The sequence below is a fragment of the Zootoca vivipara genome, chromosome 6 (assembly GCF_965207765.1).
Source record: "Zootoca vivipara chromosome 6, rZooViv2.hap1.1, whole genome shotgun sequence".
NCBI classification, from domain to species: domain Eukaryota; kingdom Metazoa; phylum Chordata; class Lepidosauria; order Squamata; family Lacertidae; genus Zootoca; species Zootoca vivipara.
This window is the reverse complement of record NC_142589.1, coordinates 88,197,835-88,223,175: the sequence shown is the minus strand read 5'-3', so window position 1 is coordinate 88,223,175 and position 25,341 is coordinate 88,197,835. Positions and strand designations below refer to the sequence as shown.

Below are 25,341 nucleotides of genomic sequence, written 5' to 3'. Positions count from 1 at the left end.
CGACGGGCCGAGCAGACTCCTTCAGACCTATGCATTCAAAATTCTCCATCTTTATAGACTTTGGAAGGAACCTTCCGCAGAATGACATCCCAAGAGCATTTGGGGAAACCTGAGGGCCATATTCCTATCTGGGCAAAAGTTTGAGGGCCCCATGGCAGTGTGGGGGCAGTCCCAGAGGCCAAAAGTGGCCAGAGGAACTAATGCAAACTTAACCTTTGTACAGAAGGTTGGTTCTACGAACACATCCCTTTCTCCGTCCCCCACCCAGACAAGCAAAGAGTTCAAGAGGCCTTCAGAGTCCTACCCCCAAAACAAGTTTACTAACCCCCCCTCCACCACCACCCACCAGGGATTAGAGAAGTTCAGGAGAGCTCGTGAACCCTGCAATGGAACTGTAGCGATTTGGAGACACTTCCGGACGTTTGCAGCCATTGGACTCAAAACTCATTGCAAACCCTTTTCAGAAAAGAGCCAGGGCCAAGGAGCGGGGGGACGAAAAGGATTTCCTCCATGTTTTTGGCCTGCTTCTGGTTGGAAGACTAGTGATTTTGTTGTTGTGACGTATAGAGAAGACAACAAATCACAGCCTGCCATCCAGCACAGGCTCACCCTCACGACAAATCGCAAGGCCACATCGTCCCGTCCCCCCTCCCCGTTCCGTTCCGCTTCTTCCGCCTTCCTTTCCCTGAGGCCGTGAGACGTCAGCTGCAATCAGTTTCCTTCATTTGTTTGTTGTCGTCTTTGAATTATTATGCTCCTACATCATTAAAAAAATACACATCACAGCAGTTTACAACAGCCTCTCGCTATAATTAAAACACACGTTAAAAAAATAAATAAAAATCAAAGACCGTCAACGAACCATTATGGAAGAATCCCTCCCAACTCTACAATTTTATGATTCGATGATGTTGTATTAATTGCCTGTTTAAGCCTGGCAACACAGGAAAGAGTTCAGAAACGGAAGGCGCCTGCTGAATTTCCAGTGGCAGGGTGTTCCACAGGACTGGACCGATGGCACTAAAGGCTCAGTTTCCTTTTGTTGTCAAATGAGTCTCACCAACTCAGGGAATGCTCCTGCAGATGAACTCCGTGAGTCAACTGAGGTGTAAGGGCTCAGGGCTTTTTAATTTAATACAAGGAGCTTGAAAGTGGCTGCATAATAGTTGGGCTATTACATAGGAAGCCTTGTGCTTTTCCCATCCTCTGCTTTCAGTGCCTTGTGTTGTTGTTGTTGTTTAGTCGTTTAGTCGTGTCCGACTCTTCGTGACCCCATGGACCAGAGCACGCCAGGCACTCCTGTCTTGCACTGCCTCCCGCAGTTTGGTCAGTTTGGTGCCTTGTGTAAGTATCGCTAACAAAGAAGGGCACTCGCCCAACTTTCTGGGTTTCTTTGGGTCCCTGGGTTTTATTTTATTTGAGAGAGAGAGAAGTTAGCACCTTGAAAAACGTGCCACAACTCACCTACTGCTTCCTGTTACAGAAAGGCAGAGCAGAGTGAATGGTCAATATCTTCTCTCCCCAAGCTTTTGATGAACAGTTTTCTGTATACTTAATTATGCTGGTGTCTTTTTTAAATAAATAAAAAAATTTAAAAAAAATGACTTGTTTTGCACAGCGCATTAAACTAGGAGCAGGGAACCCAAGGCTGTTGGGCCAGGTGTGGCTCACGGCCAGGTTTGATCTTGAACTCCGGTTCCCCTCCCAAGCATCAACTGTTCAGTATGGAAGGGGAATGAGTTGTTGTGGCAGGGGTACAATCCACAAGAAGATCAAAACAAATCTCAGCCAACCTGTGTTCCATATATGTGTAGGTGTGTCCTGCCCCTGTTCAAAGCCTCAATCACATAACGTCATCCATGTTTTTTGCATTTGCATGCATGCCAGTTTTGTGTGCGTGTGTGTGCATGCGTGCGTGCAATGGCATTTTGTGTCTGGAGCTTTGAATAGGGGCAAGGCAAGGTTTGGCAATCCAGCTCTAGTTTGACCTTATTTTTATTCTGCTGCTGGGAATTTTTTTTTGCCTTTTGCAGAGTCAGGGCAGATCAAGGGTGTTGCTGAGCTGCTGCTGCGGGATATCAAATCCAAACTCCTCCTCCTCCTCCTCTTCTTCTTCTTCTTCTTCTTCTTCTTCTTCTTCTTCTTCTTCTTCTTCTTCTTTAAAAGTAATATTTAACAAACTTTTTAAATGAAAAAACTACGGAGAATGGGGAACCTTACTAAGAATGATCGTCATGATTATCCATAAAAATTTGTTAGCAATGCAACAAGGCTTCCAAGTGACTTGCAACATATTTTTATGTTATTTTTAAATAATACTTTTTTAAATTATTTTTTTCAATTATTGAAATCCAATATAAACCACAGTTTATCAATGTCGAATTACAATTCAAATATATACCAGTTATAAAGCCAACATATGTTAACTTGTAGCATATTTTAAAAGCACGAGTACAAAAATCACTGGGTTGCAAGCAAATGTGGTCCTGCTCAGAGTAGACCCTTTAAAGTTACTGAGAGCGGCTACCTTCGTGCCATTGGTTTCAGTGGGTTTACTCGTGGGTATATTGCAATAGAAACACGTTTACATGAAACAACAAAGGGTTTGTAAAAAACAACAACACAGGCACCTGTCTGTCTCGAGAGACAATGGATTGCACCTCCGGGGTGGGGGGTGAGTCAAACTGCTTTGTTAACAGCACCAAAGTGATCTCTCTGGGGCAAAAGCCTGGGCACTATGTCTGGAGGTCCTGGGCTGTCCAGATGAGAAGACCACCACCCCTCTCAGCCTTGCTGAGGTGGTCCAAAGCAAAGCAGAGCAAGGTGTCCTGTAGCAGCTTGGCTGTGGGAGTCGCTGGAAGGAGGCGGACAACAGGCCATCCCACTGTCTTGGACATTCCACACCAGATTTGCATAGGGTTTGGCCCTCCCAACTGTTTTGGGACTACAGTTCCCATCATCCCTGACCACTGGTCTTGTTAGCTAGGGATGATGGGAGTTGTAGTCCCAAAACAGCTGGAGGGCCAAGTTTTGGCCGTGCCTGGTTTACGCCTTTTAGCCCTTTTCTTCTCCCACACAGCACAACCAACAGCCAATGACAACATCACAATCAGTGGGGGCTGGTAATTCAAGGGACTGGTAGGGTGGAATCCTGGGAGCCCAACAGTAGGTGGCGCCAGAACCAATGACAGGCACAGCAAGTGGAGCCCAACTCATTCTAGTTTTGTCCCCATTGCTCTCCTCACTGCTGATTTCTACAAGGGGCAACCTTGAGATGCTATAGGAGGAAGCTGCAAGGCTATGCTGCCCCCCAGGACCGGTTTTGAGGTCGGTGGGTGAGGCCTGGCTGAGCGCAAGCAGAGGTTAATAAGGCAGGGACCCCTTCGCGATATGGACCAGCCCCCACTGATCTCTGCCCATCAAAAGCCTGGCAGGAAAGTAAGTTTTGACCTGGTGCCAGAGTGCTCCTCAAACAGGAAGTCACCACCGAAAAGGCCCTATGCCTTTACATCCTCCTCCAAGCCTCTTTCCACAGAGGGAGATTGAAGGGTCCAGGTATTCGGAGAAGCCACCCCAAAAGGTACTGGGGTCCTGAGTTGTAAAGACAATTAAATGTACCCTTTTGGCGACTAAACATCGGGAAGAACTTTTCAGATGGCAAGTGCTGTTCATGATAGAACGGACTCCTACGAGAGGCGGTGGTTTTTAAGTAGGTGGTCGTTGGTGGTTTTTAAGCAGAGGTGGGATGGCCATCTGTCATGTATGACCTAGTTGAGGTTCCTGCATTGAAGGGGGTTGGACTAGATGGCCCTCGGGGTCCCTTCCTACTGATTCTGCCACTCCATGGTTTGCCCTGCTCACATTTGGGTCTAGTCCCACTTATTATTAGAATTCAGGCCCCCAAAACCTTTCCACATCCCCTCCCCAGAGTGCCGTCCCTCCTTTTTTCTTTTCTTTTTTGCCATTTTGCCAATCTTTCTTGGACAGTGTGTTTTGGTTTTTTTCCAACAGCACATCCCACACTCCGCTGCTGCTGCTGCTGCTGCTGGGCTCCCACGAAACCCCACAGCCTCTCAGCAGGAGGGACTTGAGTGCCTTCTCTCTCCTGCCTTCTGCTGCCCCACTTCCTGCCTGATTGACCGTCCTCTAGCCCACATAGCTGTGACCTCAATTATTTATTTACCACGTCGAAGGCGAAATGGAGGACAAGAAGTGTCCCCACAGAGAATCTGCTTTCTTTCAACAGATTCCTTGCCATACCTTGCGATTCTGTGAAAAACAAGAATGCTATTGGCAATTGCCTTTCTGGCAGAGCAGAGGCTTTTCCGTGGTCTCCCCCCCCCCCCCGAGATCAGTTGCCTTTGTGCTAAAAGTCATATCCACCACTTCTGACTTAATCTGGACTTACCGTTCCATTATGGACATCCGCTTAGGTAATAATGGAGCATGCCCAAGACCGTAAGAACACACCACGCGCGCTTGTGAATCTGTGTGAGTCAAATGCTATCACCATTGCCTGGCTTTTTCCTTGCAAATGGCTAGTCCTCAGTGAGGTGCTAAAGCTGTTTCTGGGCTATACTACTTAACTTGGGGGGGTTTGCTTCTCTGTACCCCCCCCCCGCCCCATCATTATTTGTTTGGAGAGTTTTCAGAACATAAGAGCCCATCTAGTCTCACAGTGGCCAACCAGACGCCCGTGGGAAACTAGCAAGCAGGATTTGAACACGAGAGCCCTTGTCCCCTCTGGAGGCTTCCAGCAACTGGTATTCAGAAGCATTGCTGACTCTAACCATGGACTCAGAGCAAGCCCTCCCCTTCATTGATCTGTCTAATCCTCTTTTAAAACCTCCTAAGTTGCAGGACATTCTTGCCTCCTTGAAAAGCAAGGAGAGAACTTCCTTTCATATGTGGTGGACCTGTAAAAGGGTATTGGGAAATGATCCATAATGAATTGAAAAAAAATATTTAAAAGTACTCCCACCACCACCACCAAACAAAAACCCAGAGTCCTTTTCGTTGGGGATAATTCAGACTGAAATTCCCAGGTATCAAAAAAGGGTTATTTATGTATGCCACTACTTGCAGCCCATGTTTTGTTAGCCCCAAAAATGGAAAACGAGCGAGGTCCCAACCAAAGAAGAATGGCAAATTAAATTGACGGAATACGCGCAGCTTGCAGTCTTAACATATAGAATAAGAGAACAAGAAGAACATACGTTTAAAGAAGGCTGGAAAATGTTTATGGAATGTATGGGAAATAATTGTGTCTTTTAGATTGTAAGCCTGAGAATGCAGGCACTTTGTTCCTCATCACGGCACACCACTCTGGGGCACATTTGGGGTGGGAGGGGGAGGGGCAAGGGCCCTGAAGAGCAGGATGAAAATCCTTCCAATAAAAAAACTGAAATAAGCTTGCTCAGCCCAGCATTGGAAGACAACAGTGATTTGCTACCTCTCTAGAGGAGTCTTAAGAGGCTGGTTTCTCCTCCTGGTGTGGCAACCTGCATCTGGTGGAACTTGGTCCCTAGTCCCTCCTGCCTCACCTAGCCCCCAGCCCTAGCTAAATAAAAAAAATGCTCCTGAAGAACATTGGAAGAGCATCATCAGCCAGGTCTGCTTGCAGGGCGGGGGGGGGGGGGGGTGGAGGGAGAGAGGGAGAGAGAGAGAGAGAGAGAGAGAGAGAGAGATCTGCAAACACAACACAATGGAGGGATGTTGCCACTTGTCCCTGGCTAATGGGTACTTCAGAGGAAAATGTCAGAGCATATCTGGGTACCATAGCAACATGGTAGGGTCCAATTTCCCACTTCAAAGCTGCAAATCATTCCTCCTTCAGGCCTATTGTGAGTGGCTCCCCCAACCACACACAACCCGCTACGGCTGGAGTTCTCACTGCTCTGTGTCCAAGAGCAGAATGACGGACAGGTGGGCTGGCAGGTGAAGCTTTTCTGGTCGTTGCACCACTCCTCCACCTCACCTCACCCCAACCCCCCCCGCTGGCCTGGGTTTCTGGTTCTTTACTAGCACCCACCATGGAAATATGCAAACACCAGACGATGATCAGGCTAATCCCATTTATTTATATTTTATTACCCACCCTTCGCCCTAAGGTCCCGGGGCACATTGCAACATTAAGAACAGTTTGAAACGGTTGAGAATCATGTCACAGAATCGTAGAGTTGGAAGGGGCCACGAGGGGCCATCTAGCCCGGCCCCCTGCAATGCAGGAATCCTTTGGCCAGCGTGGGGCTCGAACCCAAGGCCCTGAGATTAAGAGTCTCAGGCTCTACGCACTGAGCTGTCCTTCTTGTTTATCATAAAGGTAAAGGGCCCCCGACAATTAAGTCCAGTCGCGAACAATGCTGGAGTTGTGGCGCTCATCTCGCTTTAAAGGCCGAGTCCGCTTCCACAGACAGTTTTTCCTGGTGATGTGGCCAGCATGACTAAGCCGCTTCTGTCAAAACTAGAGGAGCGCACAGAAACACTGTTTCAAGTGTATCTGAATAAGTGTGCATGCACACGAAAGCTCATACCAAAATAAAAACTTAGTTGGTCTTTAAGGTGCTACTGAAGGATTTTTTTTTATTTTGCTTCGACTCAGACCAACACGGCTACCTACACTGTTTACCTTCCCGCCCGAGTGGCACCTATTTACTTGCAATGTGTGCTTTTGAACTGTTAGGTTGGCAGGAGCTGGGACCAAGCAACGGGAGCTCACCCCGTCGCGGGGATGCGAACCGCCGACCTTTCAATCAGCAAGCCCAAGCCGCACAGTGATTTAACCCACAGCGCCACCCGTGTCCCTTTGTTGTTTATCTACCTGTTGCAAAAAAAGATAAATATAAAAAAATAAGCAAAACCAAATAGAGAACACGATAAACTCTGTAAAAGGTATTTTTTTGCTCCCACAGAGCAAAGATATGTCTTAAAAGACCCCCTCCCCCCCCAAGTTTGCACCGCATATTTAAAGCAGTTATCATACCGCATTAAAGAGTCCTGGCTCCCCACCCTCCCTGGGAACTGTAGTTTGCTTGGGGTTCGCTCCATGAGAACTGTGGTTTGCTCAGAGTGCTGCTGAGGGTTGTTAGGTGGAGAAACCCGCCCTCCAGCTCCTCTTCCTAAGCAGGTTTACTCATGAGCAAGCGCCCTTAACCCGCAATCCCGCGTTTCCCCAGAACCCTCTAGCTAGCCTCCTTCCCTTCCCAGGAACCTTTGCTTCCCCCGCTCCCCTCCCTCCATTCCCGCTCTGCCTTCTGGGAAATGGAGTCCCTCACCCTCCGTGACGCTCCCGGGCTGTACTCCGCCGCGGACTCCGCTTCCCAGGAGCCACCGCGCGGCAGCCGGCCACATCCTGCCTCTAAAGCCGCCTGGGGATCGTAGTCTTCCTGCTCAGGCGCGCCTCCTGGAAACCCATCGTGAGGGACTTGAGCGCAGGACTACTACTACCGGCATGCATTTCTGCTCATTTCTGGGGCCAGCCATTTTGGGGTGGTGTTTTACTTCCCCCCCCTCCCTCCCTCCCACCCATATATCCCCCTGAATATACTTAAGATGGCGCCGGGGGCAGGAATAGACTGAAGGTTGCAGCTGTGGAGGGAGGAGAGAGGCGCTGGGGAGGAAGGCTTGGTTGCTAGGTTACCACCCCACCCCACCCCCAAGCCTTGCTGCACAGGGGCACCCAGAGGAAAGAAAGCCCCCATGGCCTGAGCCCCCTCACTTATTGGAAAAGGTGCTGTGGGGCTGCGCAAGCAGAGCCCCCTGCCAGCTCATGGGGAGCTGGCAGCCACCCTGGCCAGAGCCATGGACCTCCGCCTGGCCGTCTACAACGCCGCCCGCGAAGGCAAACTGAAGCTGCTGCAAAAGCTGCTGGGAACCAAGAGCCGAGAGGAGCTGGAGGAGCTGACGGCTGGCCCTGGCGGCGGCGAAGGGTCTGGGGGCACACCGCTGCTGATCGCCTCACGCCACGGCCACCGTGAGGTGGTCGAGTACCTCCTGGACCACTGCGGCGCCCGGGTGGAGGCGGGCGGCTCGGTCAGCTTTGATGGTGAGACCATCGAGGGAGCCCCTCCGCTTTGGGCTGCGTCGGCCGCCGGCCACCTGGACGTGGCTCGCAGCCTGCTGGAGCGGGGGGCCAACGTGAACCAGACCACGCTTACCAACTCGACACCGCTGCGGGCAGCCTGCTTCGACGGGCACCTGGAGATCGTGCGCTACCTGGTGGGCGAGAGGGGGGCCGACCTGGAGGTGGCCAACCGCCACGGCCACACCTGCCTGATGATCTCGTGCTACAAGGGCCACACGGAGATCGCCCGCTACCTCCTGCAGAGGGGGGCAGATGTCAACCGCCGCAGCGTCAAGGGGAACACGGCCCTGCATGACTGTGCTGAGTCCGGAAGCCTGGAGATCCTGCGTCTGCTGCTTGCCTCCGGGGCGAGGATGGAGAAGGATGGGTACGGCATGACTCCGCTGCTGGCCGCCAGCGTGACCGGCCACACCAACATCGTCGAATACTTTATAGAGGGAGCGTTGGAGGAAGAGGAGGCGGCCGTAGGGGACAGCAGCCAGGCCGAAGACCGAGATGGGGGTTCTGCTGCCGGCGACGGCCGTCCCCAAGTTTACTGCACGCGGGAGGCAGCTGTGGAAGCACTGGAGCTCCTGGGAGCCACCTTTGTGGACAAGAAGCGCGACCTGCTGGGGGCGTACAAGCACTGGCGGAGGGCAATGGGCCTGCGCCACCAGGGCGGGCAGTACCTGGCCAAACCGGAGCCTCGCCAGTTGGTGCTGGCCTACGACTACTCGCGGGAGGTGAGCACGGCGGAGGAGCTGGAGACGTTGGTGATCGACCCGGACGAAATGCGCATGCAGGCCCTTTTGATCCGCGAGCGCATCCTCGGCCCGTCGCACCCAGACACCTCCTACTACATCCGCTACCGGGGGGCCGTTTACGCCGACTCGGGGAACTTCGAGCGCTGTATCAACTTGTGGAAGTATGCGCTGGAGATGCAACAGGGCAACCTAGAGCCGCTGAGCCCCATGACGGCCAGCAGCTTCCTCTCCTTCGCCGAGCTGTTCTCCTATGTGCTGCAGGACCGCTCGAAGGGCACCTTGGCCACACAGCTGGGCTTCCCTGACCTCATGGGCGTACTGAGCAAAGGGGTGCGCGAGGTCGAGCGGGCGCTTCTGCACCGCAAGGACCCTGTGGCGGACTGCGCCCAGTTCACCAAAGCCCTGGCCATCATCCTGCACCTGGTCTTCCTTCTGGAGAAGGTGGAGTGCGCCCCCGAACAGGAGCACCAGAAGCGGCAGACTATCTACCGGCTCCTGAAGTGCAACCCGCGGGGCAAGAACGGCTTTACGCCCCTGCACATGGCGGTCGACAAGGACACCACCTCCGTCGGCCGCTACCCGGTGGGGAAGTTCCCCTCCCTGCACGTGGTCAACCTCCTCCTGGAGTGCGGGGCCGACCCCGACGGCCGCGACTACGACAACAACACCCCCCTGCACGTGGCCGCGCGCAACAACTGCCCGCTCATCATGAGCGCCCTCATAGAGGCCGGGGCGCACATGGACGCCACCAACGCCTTCAAGCAGACGGCCTACGAGCTCCTGGACGAGAAGCTGCTCACCAAAGCTATGATGCAGCCCTTCAACTACATCACTTTGCAGTGCCTTGCCGCCCGCGCCCTCGACAAGCACAAGATACCCTACAAAGGGTTCATCCCCGAAGAGCTGGAGGCCTTCATCGAGCTCCACTGAAGAGGGGGTGGGCAGCATTGCGAGCCCCCTCCTGCAGGGGCTGGGGCTGGGACTCGGCCCGCCTCCGCTCTGGTTTGGATTTTAAAATGCTTCCATTTGCACACTGGGCCGGGTCGACCTCCCCTCTCCCTCTCTCTCCAGGCCTCGAGCGAAAAAGGGAACCTGTGGAAATTGAGAGTGCTGCGCTCCCCGTGCCACGATAGTGTGGTTGCCCTGGGCATCCCTTGAGGGGCCCGGCACCCCTGAACAACAGCAGGTGGCTGGATCTAGCGCCCACTCTGTGACCTAGTGTGGCTCTAGGGGGGTTGGGGCAGAATAAGGGTGGCCAAAACCAGCTGCTTCTCGCCCTGCCCCCTGAAAGGAAAAGGAGCCCACCAGGATCTCCTGAGTGATGGGCACTTCTCAGCTCACACAGATGGCAGGGTTCAAGCAGCTTGGTCAGGTCAGAATTGCTGCTGCCCTCCATTGCCAACTAATTTTTTTTTTCCTTTTCAAAGTGCACACACACACACACATGCAAAACCTATGTTTGACCTCTTGCTTTCTGAAGCCCAGCCTGCCTTACAAGGTATAAGAGCAGCTAGGTTTGCATGCATTCAAGGGAGGGGTTTTAGGTGAGCCTGGGGTCAAGTCTTAAAAAAAAAAAACCGCTCTATCCTTTTTTCACGGACAGCGCGTGCTGGGGGTGGGATGTAGGTTTCAGCTAAACACTGCAGGTAAAGTTAGCTTTGTTATGCCTCACGTAGCTGACCCAACCTGGTATGGTGAGGCTTGGTTGTGTTCTGGGTTTGATTTTACTTCATTTTCCAGTGTCCCATATTGCATTGCTGAGATTTTGCTGGCTGTATTGAGAGGCTGGTTGTGTTGTGCTGTGTTTTGCTGTTTTCTCCTCATATTTTTTTTTTTTAAGATCAAGCTGGCGCTATCACTGGTTCAGGCAGTTGGGGGGGGGTAGAGAAACCCCAAACACTGAAGTCGCCTTTAGGATCAAACCAGCGGCCACCCGCCTTCCTCCCCACAGAAAAACCATAGGCAGAAAAACTATTACCAGGATTCTTTTTTGAGTGTGTTAAAGAGATGATCCTTTGAGTTAAGACAGCCCCATTCTTTTCAGAGCCCAGGTAGGGGTTGTTCTGTTGGTTTTTAAGAAGGGAGCGTCTTCCAGAATGTCTGGTGGCTAGGATCTGCTTCTTCTAATAGGTTCTGTACCTACAGACCCTTCTTCCTTTGGATAGCTGCGGAAAGGGGTCAGAAATGCTCCTTTAAAGGTCTTTTGGTGGCATCAGGGGAGGGGGAGAGCCCTAGTGGGTTTCTGCGCTTCCACCACCTCTTCCAGTTGCATTGAGAGAGGTGTCTAAAAGTAAAGCACGAGACTCTTAATCTCAGGGTCGTGGGTTCAAGCCCCGCACTGGGCAAAAGGATTCCTGCATTGCATGGGGTTGGGCTAGATGGTCCTGCTGGTCTCTTTCCAACTCTACAATTCTGTCATTCTAGACAGCTGTACACTTCATTCACAGTTGCTCCCTCTCTGAAAGACAGGATCTGTAAGCCGCAGACTTTTGAGATCACGTTAATTGAACTGTCTAGGAATCAGAGAGTTGTAGAGTCAGAAGGGATCCCGAGAGTCATCTAGTCCCGACTCCCTGCAATGCGGGAATCTCGACTGACAGGTGGCCATCAAACCTCTGTTCAAAAACCTCCAAGGAAGGGAGAGTCCACCACCTGTGGACTCTCTTCCACTACAGAACGTTCTTCCTGGCTTTCAAGTCGGAATCTCCTTCCTTGCAATTTGAATCCATTGGTTCAGGTCCTACCCTCTGGAGCAAGAGAAAAGAAACTTGCTCCATCCTCTTGTGAAGGCTGGTCCCTGAAAATGGATTCCCAAACCCTGTTATCCCAGACATGCTGGCCCAGGGCTTGGTGGGAGTCAGGAGTCTCAGGTCTTTGAAGAAGGAAGCAGGGCTCAGGGCTTTATTTGGCATTCAAAGGGTACCCAAAGCACGCTGAGTTTTAGAGTCTGGGGGGAAAGGCTGCTCGGTTGCATCGCATCAACCCAACAGCACGGCAGCTCCTGTGGCTGAAAGGTGTACTCGTTGCAGAGGGGAGCATAGCTCTCCACAGTTGTCAGCGCTGTTTGCAGAGATGTTTGGAGCAGTGGTATCATCTCCCGGCTGGAAGGCAGGCACTGGAGCGCAGTTCTCGGCTGCCATCTTTTGCCAGCCAGCTAGCCACAAGGAAGCGCTGTTGACCCGCTGACCATCTCACACAGCCCTGACAGGGACAGAGCTTGCGCAGAATGCAGATTGGGAGGGGGGCATTGGAAGGCGCTGGCCGCTTGGTAGTCCAGAGGTGTTTCTCCCCCCCCCCCAATAGCCCTTCAGAGGGTCAGCTTCTGGAAGGGTTCAAGAGACCCTCTCTGGTGTGGCTTTCAGAGGGCGGATTCAGACAACAATTTCATCCTCCTCCCCGCCCCCTGCTGCCCCGACTTTACAGGCTGGGAATTCAATGAACTGGGAAGGTGGCTCCTGATCTATAGCTCAGTCAGTAGAGCCTGAGGCCTTTAATCTCAGGGTCATGGGTTCAAGACCCACCTTGGGCAGAAGATTCCCACATGGCAGGGGGTGGGATTAGGGTGACCCTCATGGTCGCTTCCAACTCTACAATTCCACGTGGTTCATCCCAGAGGATGCAATGCACAAGGGTCCCTCTCCCAGGCCAATGTCTCCTGGAAAACTGAGGCGTTTCGGACGCTGGTCCACGGACTCCTTCATGGCCCGCCCCCAGTTCCACTAGATCTGCAAGGTGCCATTTCCCCACAAATCAATGTACGCTGCTGTAGCACGAGGGCTTTGTCTGAATCCATCTCCTTACATTTTTTGTTTGGGGGTTGTTTTTTTTGGAGGGGGTGTGTATGGCAAAAGTTGATGGAATGTTCTGTGTTGGTTGTGGGCTCCAAGTTTGGTTTCAAAAGGCTCTCTTTGGTACTTGGTGTGGGCAGGAGAGCAAGGGCAGAAAACAGCTGCTGAAGTTGGGGGGGGGCAGAGGAAGGGGTTATCCCCCCCCCAGCTGCCCACCCCTCAAGGCTCTCTCACTCTTCACAAGACCCCTCGGGACCGCTGACCACGTGCTTCCCCTGCTTGAGACTGGATGGCTCAGCTGAACCATATCAACCTCAGAAAGGTTTTCCTCAGAGGAGGAATCACTTCGACTGTCCTCGCCCCCCCCCCTTTGTTAAAAAAAAGCAAATGACAGTTTCGAGGAGTAAAGAAAGATGGTTTCAGGGGGGTGCTGCTGCTGTTGTTTTCTTGCTGCAAAGAAAAGTGTTCATTTATTAACGCATTAAGCAGAATACTCAAGAAGTGGAATGTGTTAAACTTGTCAGCTGGTGGCAACTCCTAAGTTGAAATAAATGAAATGACACTTAAAAAAAAATAAAAAGGAAAAGAAGGAAAATAAAATCCTGCTGCTAAAAAAAACAACAACCCCAATTTCCTCTGACTTCCTTGTTCTTATGTCTGTTGGGATCTGGTCGGTTGGTAGGGGTTTCTTTGAGGGATGCCATTCATTCTGCAGAAGAGGAGCTCTGCATTTTTTCACAGGGAAACAGGTTTATTTATGGATGGAGGAATCGGTGTGCAGGGTCAGGCCATTAAAAGCCCGGCGGCCTGTTGTCAGCTAGAGAGGCTTCTGGCAATACCGGTAGCTCCCCAGCAGCAGCTGGTATTTGGGAATATTCTGGCTGTAGTTCAGAGGTGGAGCATCTCCCTTGCAAACGGGGGTGGGGGGGCAGGTTCTATCCCCAGCATCTCCAGTTAGGGTTAGGAGAGACTTGTGCCTCAAATGCTGGACAGCTGCTGCCAGCCAGTGTAGACATCCCTGAACTAGGTGGGCCAAGGGCTGGAGTCGGTATAGGCAACTTCTTATGCTCCTATGACTGGTCAGCACAGTGGCTTCCTATTGCTGTACATCTTGCTAAAGACCTTCAGCATTGGGTGATCCAGGCAGTGTTAAAAACTCAGATATGTTAAGCCAAATGACACCTTAAACCAGGCATCCCCAAACTGCGGCCCTCCAGATGTTTTGGCCTACAACTCCCATGATGCCTAGCTAACAGGACCAGTGGTCAGGGAAGATGGGAACTGTAGTCCAAAACATCTGGAGGGCCGAAGTTTGGGGAATGCCTGCCTTAAACCTAGGTTGTGGTCGCCACGATGGAACGTCAGGGCGCCTTTCCTTTCCTTTATTGCAATGAGGCTTCTTCTTATTATTATTCATTTCTTTTCTATACTGCTTTTTAAAAAAAATATCTGAAAAGTGGTTGACAGCAACACATTTGAACACCCAACCAAACAATCCAGAATAAAACAGATCCAAGCTTCAAGGGAAAGGTTTCAGATCCTTCTCTAAGTGAAGAAGAAAAAGAATAAGAGTTTTATTTGAGCATGCGTAGGCAAACTAAGGCCCGGGGGCCAGATCCGGCCCAATCGCCTTCTCAATCCGGCCCGCAGATGGTCCAGGAATCAGTGTGTTTTTACATGAGTAGAATGTGTCCTTTTATTTAAAATGCATCTCTGGGTTATTTGTGTGGCCTGGCTGGTGTTTTTAAATGAGTAGAATGTGTGCTTTTATTTGAAATGCATCTCTGGGTTATTTCTGGGGCATAGGAATTCATTCATTATTTTTTTCAAAATATAGCCCGCCCGCCCCCCACAAGGTCTAAGGGACGGTCGACTGGCCCACGGCTGAAAAAGGTTGCTGACCCCTGGTTAGAGTATGGGACAAGGACCTGGGCGATCAGGGTTCAAATCCCCACTCGGTCATGAAGCTCATGGGTTGACCTTGGAGCCCATCACAGTCTCTCAACCTACCTCTCAGGGTTGTGGTAGGGATTAACTGAGGAGGGGGTGAACCATGTACTCCTTGGAGAAAAAGGAGGTAAATGCAGTCAATAAGCTCTTCTGCTGACCTGCTTAAGAGGGCTGGAGGGCCCAGCCAGGTGGAGATGCCAGTCACCAACCTGACATCTCCACGTGGTCGCGGTTGGACCAGCGTCAGTCTCAGAACGCACCTGGTGCCGGGGGAATTTTTGTACACTTGATTCCAGGTTAGGATTCAGGTACATCTGCTTGGGGCTCCAGCCGAGCCCTTGTTTGGATGGGAGCAGGGGACTTTATGGAGAGCAGCCAAGACACCTATTGCTTAATACAGGGGTGGCCAACTCCAAAGAGACTGCGATCTACTCACAGAGTTAAAAACTGGCAGTGATCTACCCCTTTTGGGGTGTTCAGGTCAAAGTTGTTTAGGGAGGAGGAAAGTCCTGTTTTTTAGGGGTTCAGGTCAAAGTTGTTGAGATTTTTTAGGAAGGAGGAAGGCCCATTTTTAGGGGTTCAGGTCAGAGTTGTTGAGCCTTTCTGAGGTGGGAAGAAAGCCCTGTTTTGGGGGGTGAAGGACTAAAATGTTGAGCATTTTTAGGTAAGCCAAAGTTGTTGAGCTCCTTTGGAGGGAGCCAGTGATCTACCAGTGATCTACCACAGACGTCCAGTTATCTACTGGTAGATCACGATCTACCTGTTGGACATGCCTGGCTTAATATTTCAGCTGCCAAACCCCTGGGAGCCACGTGCCATTGGTGGGCGGGGGCAGGAGCAAAATTGTAGGCAGGGGAGAGCAATGGTTGTAGATTTTAACCTTTCTCAGTATGTAGTCTAGTTTCTGCACCCACCCAACTCTCTCTGTCTTCTATCCAGGAAAGAAGGAGGCATGCAGCAGAGTTCAGGCGTGCATTCTGGCTGGTCAGAAACACTCAAGGGGGGGGGTCGGTGCAAAGCAAGATCAGTGAGGGGTGTGGCCTGGGGGAGAGGGGGTGTGGCCTATGCAGAGTCCTGGTTGCCAGGTAGAGAGGTTTGGGGAGGCACATTCGGACCCTGGGCCTGGCATGCCTTCTCTCTCTCGACTCCATGCATACATTTCATAGATGTCTTCCATCTCTCCTCTTTCTCGCCTTTTCTCTAAACTAAAAAGCCCCAAGCAACAACACTTTAATCCCATAGGGCAGTCGCTCCACACACACCCCTTGATCAGCTTGGTTGCCCTTTCCTAATGCTATTCCATCTCCTTTTTGAGGGGTGGTGCCCAGAACTGCACACAGTGGCACAAGCTCAGTCCCCAAAGGAATCCTGAGCCTAAGGATTTATGGCCAGCACTGAAGCTGGCTTGCCTTTCCCCAACCTAAAAGCACTGCACCTGCTTAGTTTGCTTAATTTCTGCACCTAGATTTAGGTACGGAAGGTTCTTCTTCTGCTGCTGCTGCTGCTGCTGCTGCTGCTATTATTAAGCACCTAGGCTTCTGAAACCTTGAGTGCCAGCCGTACTGAGTAACCCATTGCTTTGGCCTTTGTTGGGATCCAGCAGGTTAAAAATAAAAGCTGCCGTCAGGTTGGTCCAGATTTGGAGCTGAGCAGCTGAGAGGGTTGCATTTGAAACAAGAAACTTAGCACACTCTTATTTCAGCCAGGGGTGATTTCCCCCCAGGCGAGGGCTTTGCAAGAACACTGGTCCTTCATTCCTGCAGAACAAGAGCTAGCTTGCGTGCCTATAGTCACCTTAGGCGACACTCGGTTTAATACAGGGGAGTGCCCTAGGATTTTGAGCAAGTTGAGTGGGCGAGATAGAAACTTTCGTGGCCTTATTCGCAATGATGAATTAAGAACAGCTTGTGTCTGATTCAAATCTCACCTGAACCAAGAGCTGTCCTAGCCAGTGGCGTAGCGTGTGTGTGTGTGTGTGTGCTTCCATCGCTGGGCTCCATTGAAAACAGCTGTAGGAAATGGCCTCTCCAGACAATGGAACGACTTGTTCTTATCTTTGTGGCTGCAATCTCCTGAAACACTCAAGGGATTTGAATGCACATGCGTGCTCCATCCGTTTCCCTCCCTCCACACAGCCCCGTGCACTGGCAACCCACGCTACGCCACTGGCCCTAGCAAGCCTTAATACAAATGTAATCACGTTCCTGTCAGGAACAAAACACAACTGGCAACTCTGTTCACAGCAGTGGTGCGACAGGCATTTCATTCCCCCCCCTTTGTAAAGGAATGGTAGAGTTGCGAAGAAAACTTCAGAAAGGGGCAACCCAAACGATCCAAGGGGGTGGAGCAATTCCCTGGCCCATGGGCCAGGAGACAGCTTTGCCTGTTGAACAGCAGCCTGAAGGGGGCAGGAGGCTTACTGACTCCACCTGCTGATGATCAGCCTTCAAGGACTCAGAGGAGAACCAGCTGGCTCCAGCCTTCTTAAGCAGGGCTTACAGCCTCGAGTCAGTGGTGGAAATTTCTGCTTTGCTGCTTGGATCTTTGGATTCCCTGACCCCTGGACTGTCTGCCATATGTCCGACCTTCGGACTGGACCTGACTTTGCTTATGGGCTCTGTCTCCAGGCAAGTGCCTCTCTGAGACTGGTTGGCTGGCCTCTCGCTCCTCTGTAACAGCCGTGCAAGACTTTGGGAGGCAGAGACACAAGAGGGCATCGGAGGAGGGAGAGAAGGAAAGGGACAGTGTTGCCCACAGCACCCCTGACCATCATTCAAGTCACCCCAGGGTGCCACGGCACACGGGTTGAAAACCACTGGCTTAACTATGAAACCTACTTAGGCAGACTTAAGGCCATTCACACCTCGTTTTAATATGGATCCTTTAATCTAGTCGTTCCAAAACTTTTTTTTTCCAGGCCACTCACTTCTTCCTCGGTCCCCCAGTGCTCCCTGCCACACTAAAACCAGTGGTTTACATGACCTGCTAAGGGAGATAACAGCACGATAAAATTCAAAACGGCGACAATTATAGTACACATTCAGTCAAAGTCCAGTTGAAAGTATTGAGTTTAATTAATTCAGAGAGACTCGTGAACTTGATCCAGCGATACCAGCTTTTCGAAGTCCGATATTCATTTGAACCTCCAGCGTCCCCAGCTCCCCCCCTCACCTATTAGCGCCCCCTGGGTCATCCCACCGACCCTAGGGGGTGGTAGCACCCATTGCTTTGATCCTTTAACACACATATTTTAATTCCCCCTTTGCCCATACAATGTTCGCTGCAAACAGCTGCTGTCCCAAACTTTCACCCTGCTAAACCCTGTGTTTCCCTGTCCTCAGAAAATACGAAAAGGATATTGGCTCCACTTTCAAAGCACTTCTGTCAGCTTTACGTGGATACCTTTGTCCGTTTTTGTTTTTGATGGGAGTGTTTTTGTGTGGAGCAGCTTCCAGAGAGACAGGGTGGCCTGAACCAGCAAATTGTGGAAAACTGGGGAAATGGGCAGGAAAATTCCAGGTTAAAATCGTGTCCAAATAGAAGCCAGGGAACAAATTGATTAGGCCAAAAGTGCCCTAAGAAAGCAGCGGAGTGAATAGAGACAGAGTGGAATGTGAACAGTTTAATTTATTTTCCCCCAACTATTATGGTCTTTAGGGTTGAAGTCCTTAAGAGGTCAAAAGCACAGGTAAGAGAATAAACTTAGAGATGAACTATACCAGGCATCCCCAAACTTCGGCCCTCCAGATGTTTTGGACTACAATTCCCATCATCCCTGACCACTGGTCCTGTTAGCTAGGGATCATGGGAGTTGTAGGACAAAACATCTGGAGGGCCGCAGTTTGGGGATGCCTGAACTATACCCATTCTTTATTGTCAGTTAACTCTCAATTTTGCTTTGCTTATCAGTGTTTCTCCACCTTGGGTCCCCAGCTGTTGCTGGACTACAATTCCCATCATCCCTAGCTAGCAAGACTAGCCAGGGACTAGCAAGACAGTCAAGAGTGATGGGAGATATAGGTCCAACAACAGCTGGGGACACAAGGTTGAGAAACACTGGCTTATATGGACTTATACCTAGATTGCTGCGTGTTTTGTTTTCTTGTTTTTGGCAATGTTGAACTCATTCTGTTTGTTAAATTGTATTCTGTCAGTTTTGACATGCTCTGTATTTCATATACAGTCGTACCTTGGAAGTCAAACGGAATCCGTTCCGAATGTCTGGAACGTTCAGAAACCAAGGTGCAGCTTCAGATTGGAAACTCCTGCAGCCAATCGGAACCCGCAGAACCTGCGTCGGAAGTTCAGGTTCCAAAGAACGTTCACAAACTGGAACACTCGCTTCCATGTTTGCGGCGTTCGGGAGCCAAAACATTCAAGTCGCAAGGCATTCAAATTCTGAGGTACGGCTGTATTAGCATTCTGATGTTTTGAATGTTTGCCGCAAGTCACGTCGGGTGTAGCTCATTGTCAAAAAGCGGCAAGAAAGTCAACTCAAATCAGGCAACCGGCGAGAAATTGTTCTGCTCCAAAATGAACTTGATTCTCATTTGCTTCCCCTGAGAGTTACGCAAACTGCTTCTGGGTGTCGTTCAGACATTTCCGATGTGATTTGACAAACTTCGTTAAACCGAACCAACTCATTCCAGGAGGGCTCCCTTTTCCTGCTGCCTCTCCATATCTTCTGATGCCCATTTTGGGTCGACGAGGAGCAGAACAGAGTTTCTAAATGTGGCCGTGCCCCTGATCACAACGCCACAAAGAGGTGCGGGCACTTTGAGCTTCAGCCTCCAGGTCTCTCTCTCCCGTCCGAACCACCTTCTTCCTCTTCTGCGCTGAGTGCTGCCGCCGCACCTGCCTTCTCCACCTGCATCTGGTTGTAGTCTCCGATCTGGACCATTTGGGCATTCTGGATTATGAGGTGCGATGGAGGTGCCCCAGACATGAGCCCCGGGGAACCCCGGGAGAACACATATGGATGGGAGAGTTGATCAGGCCCCAGCTGAGGTTGAGGCCTTTCAGAGTAGAAAAATGGCTGCGAGCCCTGGTCAGGTGGGGCTTGCAGCCCCAGAAAGCCCCTCTGCGAGGGCATCGGACCTTGCGAACTGACCCTGAGGGCCAACAGGCGCTGCAGGGCCTGGCTGTAATCGCTCTGCTGCTCCTTCAAGCGCTCCTGGTTCCGGATCTGCCTTGAGATATCCCACAGGGCCCTCTTCTCCCGGATCACCGCTGGGGAGAACGTTTTCTTGACCCGCCTGGCAAAGACGGGCGAGGTCTCATCCAGCGGCACGATCGCCGCAAGCAGGCAAGGCATCTCTCGCCTCTTCATGGGGCTCTCTTTGGCAATGAAGGGCACCACCGAGTTGGTCTTGCAGAAGCGCTGGAAGGAGTCCATCAAGGCCACGTTTGCCTGGAAGGCGCAGAAGCGGCTCTTGAAGTTCTCCGTCATGAGGAGGAGGGTGAAGGCAGAGTTATCCAGGGCATCCTGGAAGCAGCTGAGCTGGCAGTGCCCAGGGACCAGGAAGTCCTCGCTGACAGTCGCCCCGTCGGCAACGCCCAGGGCCTCCAGCCGCTCCCTCACCTGGCAGGCGACTGTCTCGTCTTCGGGGGCATGGACCACAACGAAAGTGAAGAAGGGTTGCTCCTCAGCTGGCAGATCTGTCGAGGGGGGTCCTGATGAACGAGGAGGAGGAGGGCCAGAGCTTGAAGAGGACCCAGTCTCCAAGCTCTGCTTCGGGGAAGAGGAATCTTCCACGGTTCTTGGAACAAACGTTGCAGAAAGTGCTAAACCAGGCAGAGGTGTGGGTGGCGCTTGTGAGTTTTGGAACGAACCTCCTGCACAACCCTGCGGTTCCGAGGCCACCAGACTTCGGGGTTCCCTGTTTTCTCCATCTTCCAGCGGCTGCGTACTTTTATGGGGAGGCTGAACCGACAAGCCAGAATGGTTGCCTCTGGAATCGCTGGTTTGCCTGGTTTTCTCCTGGTCTTGCACAACGGGCTCTGCTGGTCTCCCAGAGCAAGAATTGGCTGGAAACTCAACAGCGGCTCCCCCTTCTCCTTGCTGCACCAGGGAGCCGGGGCCACTGCCACACAGCTTGCTGGGCTCAGGGACACCATGCTGAATGGAATGGGTGAGGAACGGCAACGTTGGAGACTGGCTGATCTCCAGGTGGCTGAGCAGCGAAGCCGGGCTGCCCGTGGAGCGCAGAGGCTGGATTTCGGAGGGAGCCCAGGAACGCAAAACTGGCATGGGCGAGCTCTTTGCTGCTCCAGAGGGAGGCCTCCCCACACCGCATCTTGGAGTGCTGAAGGTGTTGCTTGCCGCCGCAGGCATGAAATCCAGCCCGCACTTCTGCTGAGCTTCGCTCAAGAGGCTCTCGAAAGTAGACCTTGGGACATCACTCTCAAGGAAAGCCTTGATGGCGATACGGTAAGCCTCGTCTCTGGCCAGGGGCCCACAGAGCTTTTCCTCTACTAATAACGAATAGATCCGGGCCACAGCCAGCGCCACTTCTGCATCCTGGTTTAAGGGGGCTGGATCGGCCCTGCTGGCTGCAGAGCTCTGCTGGTGGTTCTTGTAGATGTCTGCCACGGCAGCACAATTCTCCAACGCTTCCAGGCTCAGTCTGGCCTCCGTCTCTCTGCCCAGGGTCAAGAGGATCATGGCCTGTAGGAGCCTGCAACTCTTCCCACCTTGCCGGCTGTAGCTCAGCTTGTGTTTGTACTGGACCAGTCTCTCTCCCGGGATTGTGGCCAAGACCCTGAAGATGCCCTCCATGCTCGGAGGTGCCGTACAGCCCTCTGCTGTCTTGGCGAACGGTTTGGCGAGGCCAACGCCCCAGTTGGAAGAGCATCTTGGGGCCTGGAGGGGTGGAAGCGTGGCAGCAGAGGGAGGTTCTCCACCATGCCGGCAGGCCATCAGCCTTTTCCCAGTGAGATTTTGTCCACCACCTCTTACTCAGATCTTCACCGAAACTTTCGAGAAATAGGAGACGTCATCAGCCCACCATCTTTGCCCTCTGGTTTTTTTTGGTTTGGTGTTTTGTCTTCTGTGCAAACCTGCAAGGTAAAAGGTGGAGGAAATATTGGGAACATCTCTGGGTCTTGACAAGCCTCATTTATGCCCTGGATTAATGGCTTAGAAAACAATGAATCAGTGGTTCCCAAACCTTTGGTCCTTAAGAACCATCAAGAATTGGTCTTGTTTTATATGTACTTCTTGATCTCGTGTTTTTAACTGCTTTTTAATTATCTTATCTTTCAAATGGAAATAAATAAAAACGTTATAATAAATGAATTCATTATGATTAATAAATAATAATAAATTGTTAAGGGTCCTGGCAGACGATTTAGTGGGTTTTCTTTCTTTCTTTCTGAGGTTTAGCAATTTTAGCAAATTAACTGATTTTCAGTTGTGTTTTTTGCCACTCCTTTTATGTCACGTCACGCTGCGCTGCAGGTTTAAGTCCATGGAATTCAAACCGTAGATGCAATAAAATGCAATGTAAGAAATGAAAGTAGCAATAAAAACCCAGCTGAAAATCAGTTAAGAGTACTTGCTGCAATGGGTGTGCCATCTCCCATCTTCAGCCACAAATCTGCACACCGACTGATGAAGCTCATGGGCAACTAATGGTCCACGGAGCAAAGTCTGGGAGCCCAAATAAATACGTCCCAAGCTTCTATTTCCAGTGTTCAGCCTGTGAGTGCCAATGTTTATATAGCCAAAATGGTACCACCCACATTCATATATATCTTCCAATATATGAAAGGCTATAGCGCGTTAAGATGCAGCAAATTTCTCTCCTCCTGCTGCTCCAGAGGGTGGGACCCGATCCAAAGGGTTCAAATTACAAGAACAGAAATTCCAATTAAACCTTAGGAAGAACCTGCTGGTGGTTAGAGATGCTGGACAGTGGGAAGCAAGTCCCCCTTGGGAGGTGGAGGCTTCTCCTTCATTGGAAGTTCCTAAAGAGAGGTTGGCTGGCCACCTGCCAGGGATTCCTTAGCTGGGGTTCCTGCATTGCATGCTAGGTGACCCTCGGGGGGTCCCTTAGCCCTACAATTATTGGATTCTGCGGCATCGGCAGGCTTACGGGAAACCCCGCAGAAGTTTGAAAAACTGTTAAGGGAAAAATTAAATTAATGTAGCCCTCTGGATTTTTATCAACTGGGAAGATTGAAACATAAATAAACAACACTTTGTGGATGGATTTTAAGGCCATTCTAAGAATCGGCTTGCTGAATATTGTTTGACTGACTCGTTGTGTTTGTTTCAAACATGGGTAGGCAAACATAGGGCCAGGGGCTGGATCCGGCCCAATCACCTTCTAAATCCGGCCCGCGGATGGTCTGAGAATCAGTGTGTTTTTACATGAGTAGAATGTGTGCTTTTATTTAAAATGTATCTCTGGGTTATTTGTGGGTCATAGGAATTCGTTCATTCCCCCCCCCCAAAAAAAATATAGTCCAGCCCCCCACAAAGTCTGAGGGACAGTGGACCAGCCCCCTGCTGAAAAAGTTTGTTGACCCCTGGTTTCAAATATCTTTAGTTAAGCTAATCTGGAACTGGTCCCTGTTATGGGTGCAGGCAGGTAACAAGCGAGGAGGATATATAAACTTGATTATTATTATTTTTACAAGATTTTGCTTGGGGTTCTCCATTTAGCTGGAGATACTGGAGGAGGCAGAGGAGTGGATTCCCCCCCCCAAAAAAACAGGCAACACACAGACACTACCACTGATCTATAGCCCCTTGCCCAATCCAAATGCACGAAGCTTTTTTCAGACCAAGTCAGACCACTGGTCCTTCTAGGCCAGTGCTGCCCGCTCTGACCGGCAGCAGCTCTTCAAGATCTCGTGCAGAGCCATGCCTCCCCCACCACAAAACCCCCTTTTAGCATGAGATTGGGAACTTGCTGCCTTAAGGCCTCACCTTAAAGGTGACTCATGTGCTGGCAACCTTGGTTATGGCCTCACTCCTTCCTTCTTGCCGCATGCAGTTTGGCTGGTGTTCGCGCCGGACCCAACATTTCCAAATGTGCCCAGTAGCTCGAAAAAGACTGGCAACCCTCCGCTAAACTGACAGGCAGGGGCTTGTCAGATTTACCGGGGGTGGGTTCATTTGCAGGCTCTGCTGCTTAACTACAGCCCTTTCCTAAAACCAAAATAAGCTTCTAGTCCTCATGGGGTCTGCATAAAAGGCCTGATTTCAAATAGGAGCGTCTGAAAAGGCCTTGGGCTGTGTCGCTGCTGCACCTAGCTCAGCCTTTGCTAACCTGGTATATTTGGGACTCGGCACCGATCGGATCCAGGCAGCACCATTGGGCTTGGTGGCAGCTGAAGCCCCGGGAATCTCAAAAAACAAAAACAAAAAAAAACCCAACTCTTTAAGATTCAGCCATTCAGTCTTACTAAAGGTGCTGCCCTTCTGCATTCATCGCAGGTGTCCTGCTGCTGAGAACAAGCCTCTCGTTCCGCCCGTCTGGCTCAAGTTGTGGCTCGTTGTAGGGGGCCTGCCTGGCTTGGGAAAGAGGCCCAGAATCTTTTAACTTCCCTGGGAGAACGGATAGAATTCCTCCTCGGCGAGAACTACGTACATTGACCTACCTGGCACGGAGCTGCAAAAAAAAAGAGCTGGATTTTCCTTTGCAAACTTGGTTTGCAAGCCCTCTTGGAATGTTTTGGCGCTGGAGGAGGAACTGAGAGGCGGAAGCTGATCGGCCAGACACCCTCCTCCCCGTTTCCTCTCCCTGGTGGGGAGTTGCCTGGAAGCGTCAGAATGCAGGGCTGCCTTTCTTCCTCAAAGCACAACTTTTAACTTTCGGTTTCCCGGGCGTAGGTAGAGCAATGTCTTGCTGAACTTCGGATTTGCTGCTCTGCTCCAGGAGCTTCACCAGCTCAGACTGCCAGTTGCACCAAAACCACACATGCTCTCTACATCTTAGGGTTGCAATCCTCATCCCCCTGGGAGCAAAGCCCCGCTGACCTCAGCTGCAAGAAATTCTGGATGTTTATACGTATATTTAAATGTAGCAAGGATTTCATAGAATCATAGAGTTGGAAGAGACCACAAGGGCCATCCAGTCCAACCCCCTGCCAAGCAGGAAACACCATCAAAGCATTCTTGACATATGGCTGTCAAGCCTCTGCTTAAAGACCTCCAAAGAAGGAGACTCCACCACACTCCTTGGTAGCAAATTCCACTGCTGAACAGCTCTTACTGTCAGGAAGTTCTTCCTAATGTTTAGGTGGAATCTTCTTTCTTGAAGTTTGAATCCGTTGCTCCGTGTCCGCTTCTTTGGAGCAGCAGAAAACAATCTTTCTCCCTCCTCCATATGACATCCTTTTATATATTTGAACATGGCTATCGTATCACCCCTTAACCTTCTCTTCTCCAGGCTAAACATACCCAGCTCCCTAAGCCGTTCCTCATAAGGCATCGTTTCCAGGCCTTTGACCATTTGGGTTGCCCTCGTCTGGACACGTTCCAGCTTGTCAGTATCCTTCTTGAACTGTGGTGCCCAGAACTGGACACAGTACTCCAGGTGAGGTCTGACCAGAGCAGAATACAGTGGTACTATTACTTCCCTTGATCTAGATGCTATACTCCTATTGATGCAGCCCAGAATTGCATCAATAGGAGTATATGAATGTTGACAAGCTGGAAGATGGGCAGAGGAGGGAAACCTAGATGATCAAGGGTCTGGAAGTCAAGCCTGATGAGGAATAGTTGAAGGAGCTGGGTATGTTTAGCCTGGGAAAGTGGAGGTTGAGA

General features: G+C 51.1%; 2 protein-coding genes across 6 annotated transcripts; one reads left to right on the top strand and one right to left on the bottom strand.

Annotated features, from left to right (window-relative positions):
* Window positions 1-7,486: 7,486 nt before the first annotated feature.
* Window positions 7,487-13,238, top strand: FEM1A (fem-1 homolog A). Its single transcript, XM_035118967.3, has one exon. The coding sequence runs from the start codon at window positions 7,801-7,803 to the stop codon at window positions 9,754-9,756; it is 1,956 nt and encodes a 651-aa protein (XP_034974858.1). The 5' UTR covers window positions 7,487-7,800; the 3' UTR covers window positions 9,757-13,238.
* A 4,376-nt stretch (window positions 13,239-17,614) lies between these two features.
* Window positions 17,615-24,498, bottom strand: TICAM1 (TIR domain containing adaptor molecule 1). 5 transcript variants are annotated; one of them, XM_035118973.3, is made up of 2 exons: window positions 24,164-24,498; window positions 17,615-21,623 (listed from the first exon to the last, which is right to left on the bottom strand). In XM_035118973.3, exon 2 carries the CDS (start codon window positions 21,481-21,483, stop codon window positions 19,348-19,350), a length of 2,136 nt encoding a protein of 711 aa, XP_034974864.1. In that variant the 5' UTR covers window positions 21,484-21,623; window positions 24,164-24,498; the 3' UTR covers window positions 17,615-19,347. The 5 variants fall into 5 exon arrangements, with proteins under 5 accessions (XP_034974864.1, XP_034974861.1, XP_034974860.1 ...); XM_035118970.3 differs by having other exon boundaries at window positions 24,174-24,498; XM_035118969.3 differs by lacking the exon at window positions 24,164-24,498 and adding an exon at window positions 23,979-24,155.
* Window positions 24,499-25,341: the final 843 nt, after the last annotated feature.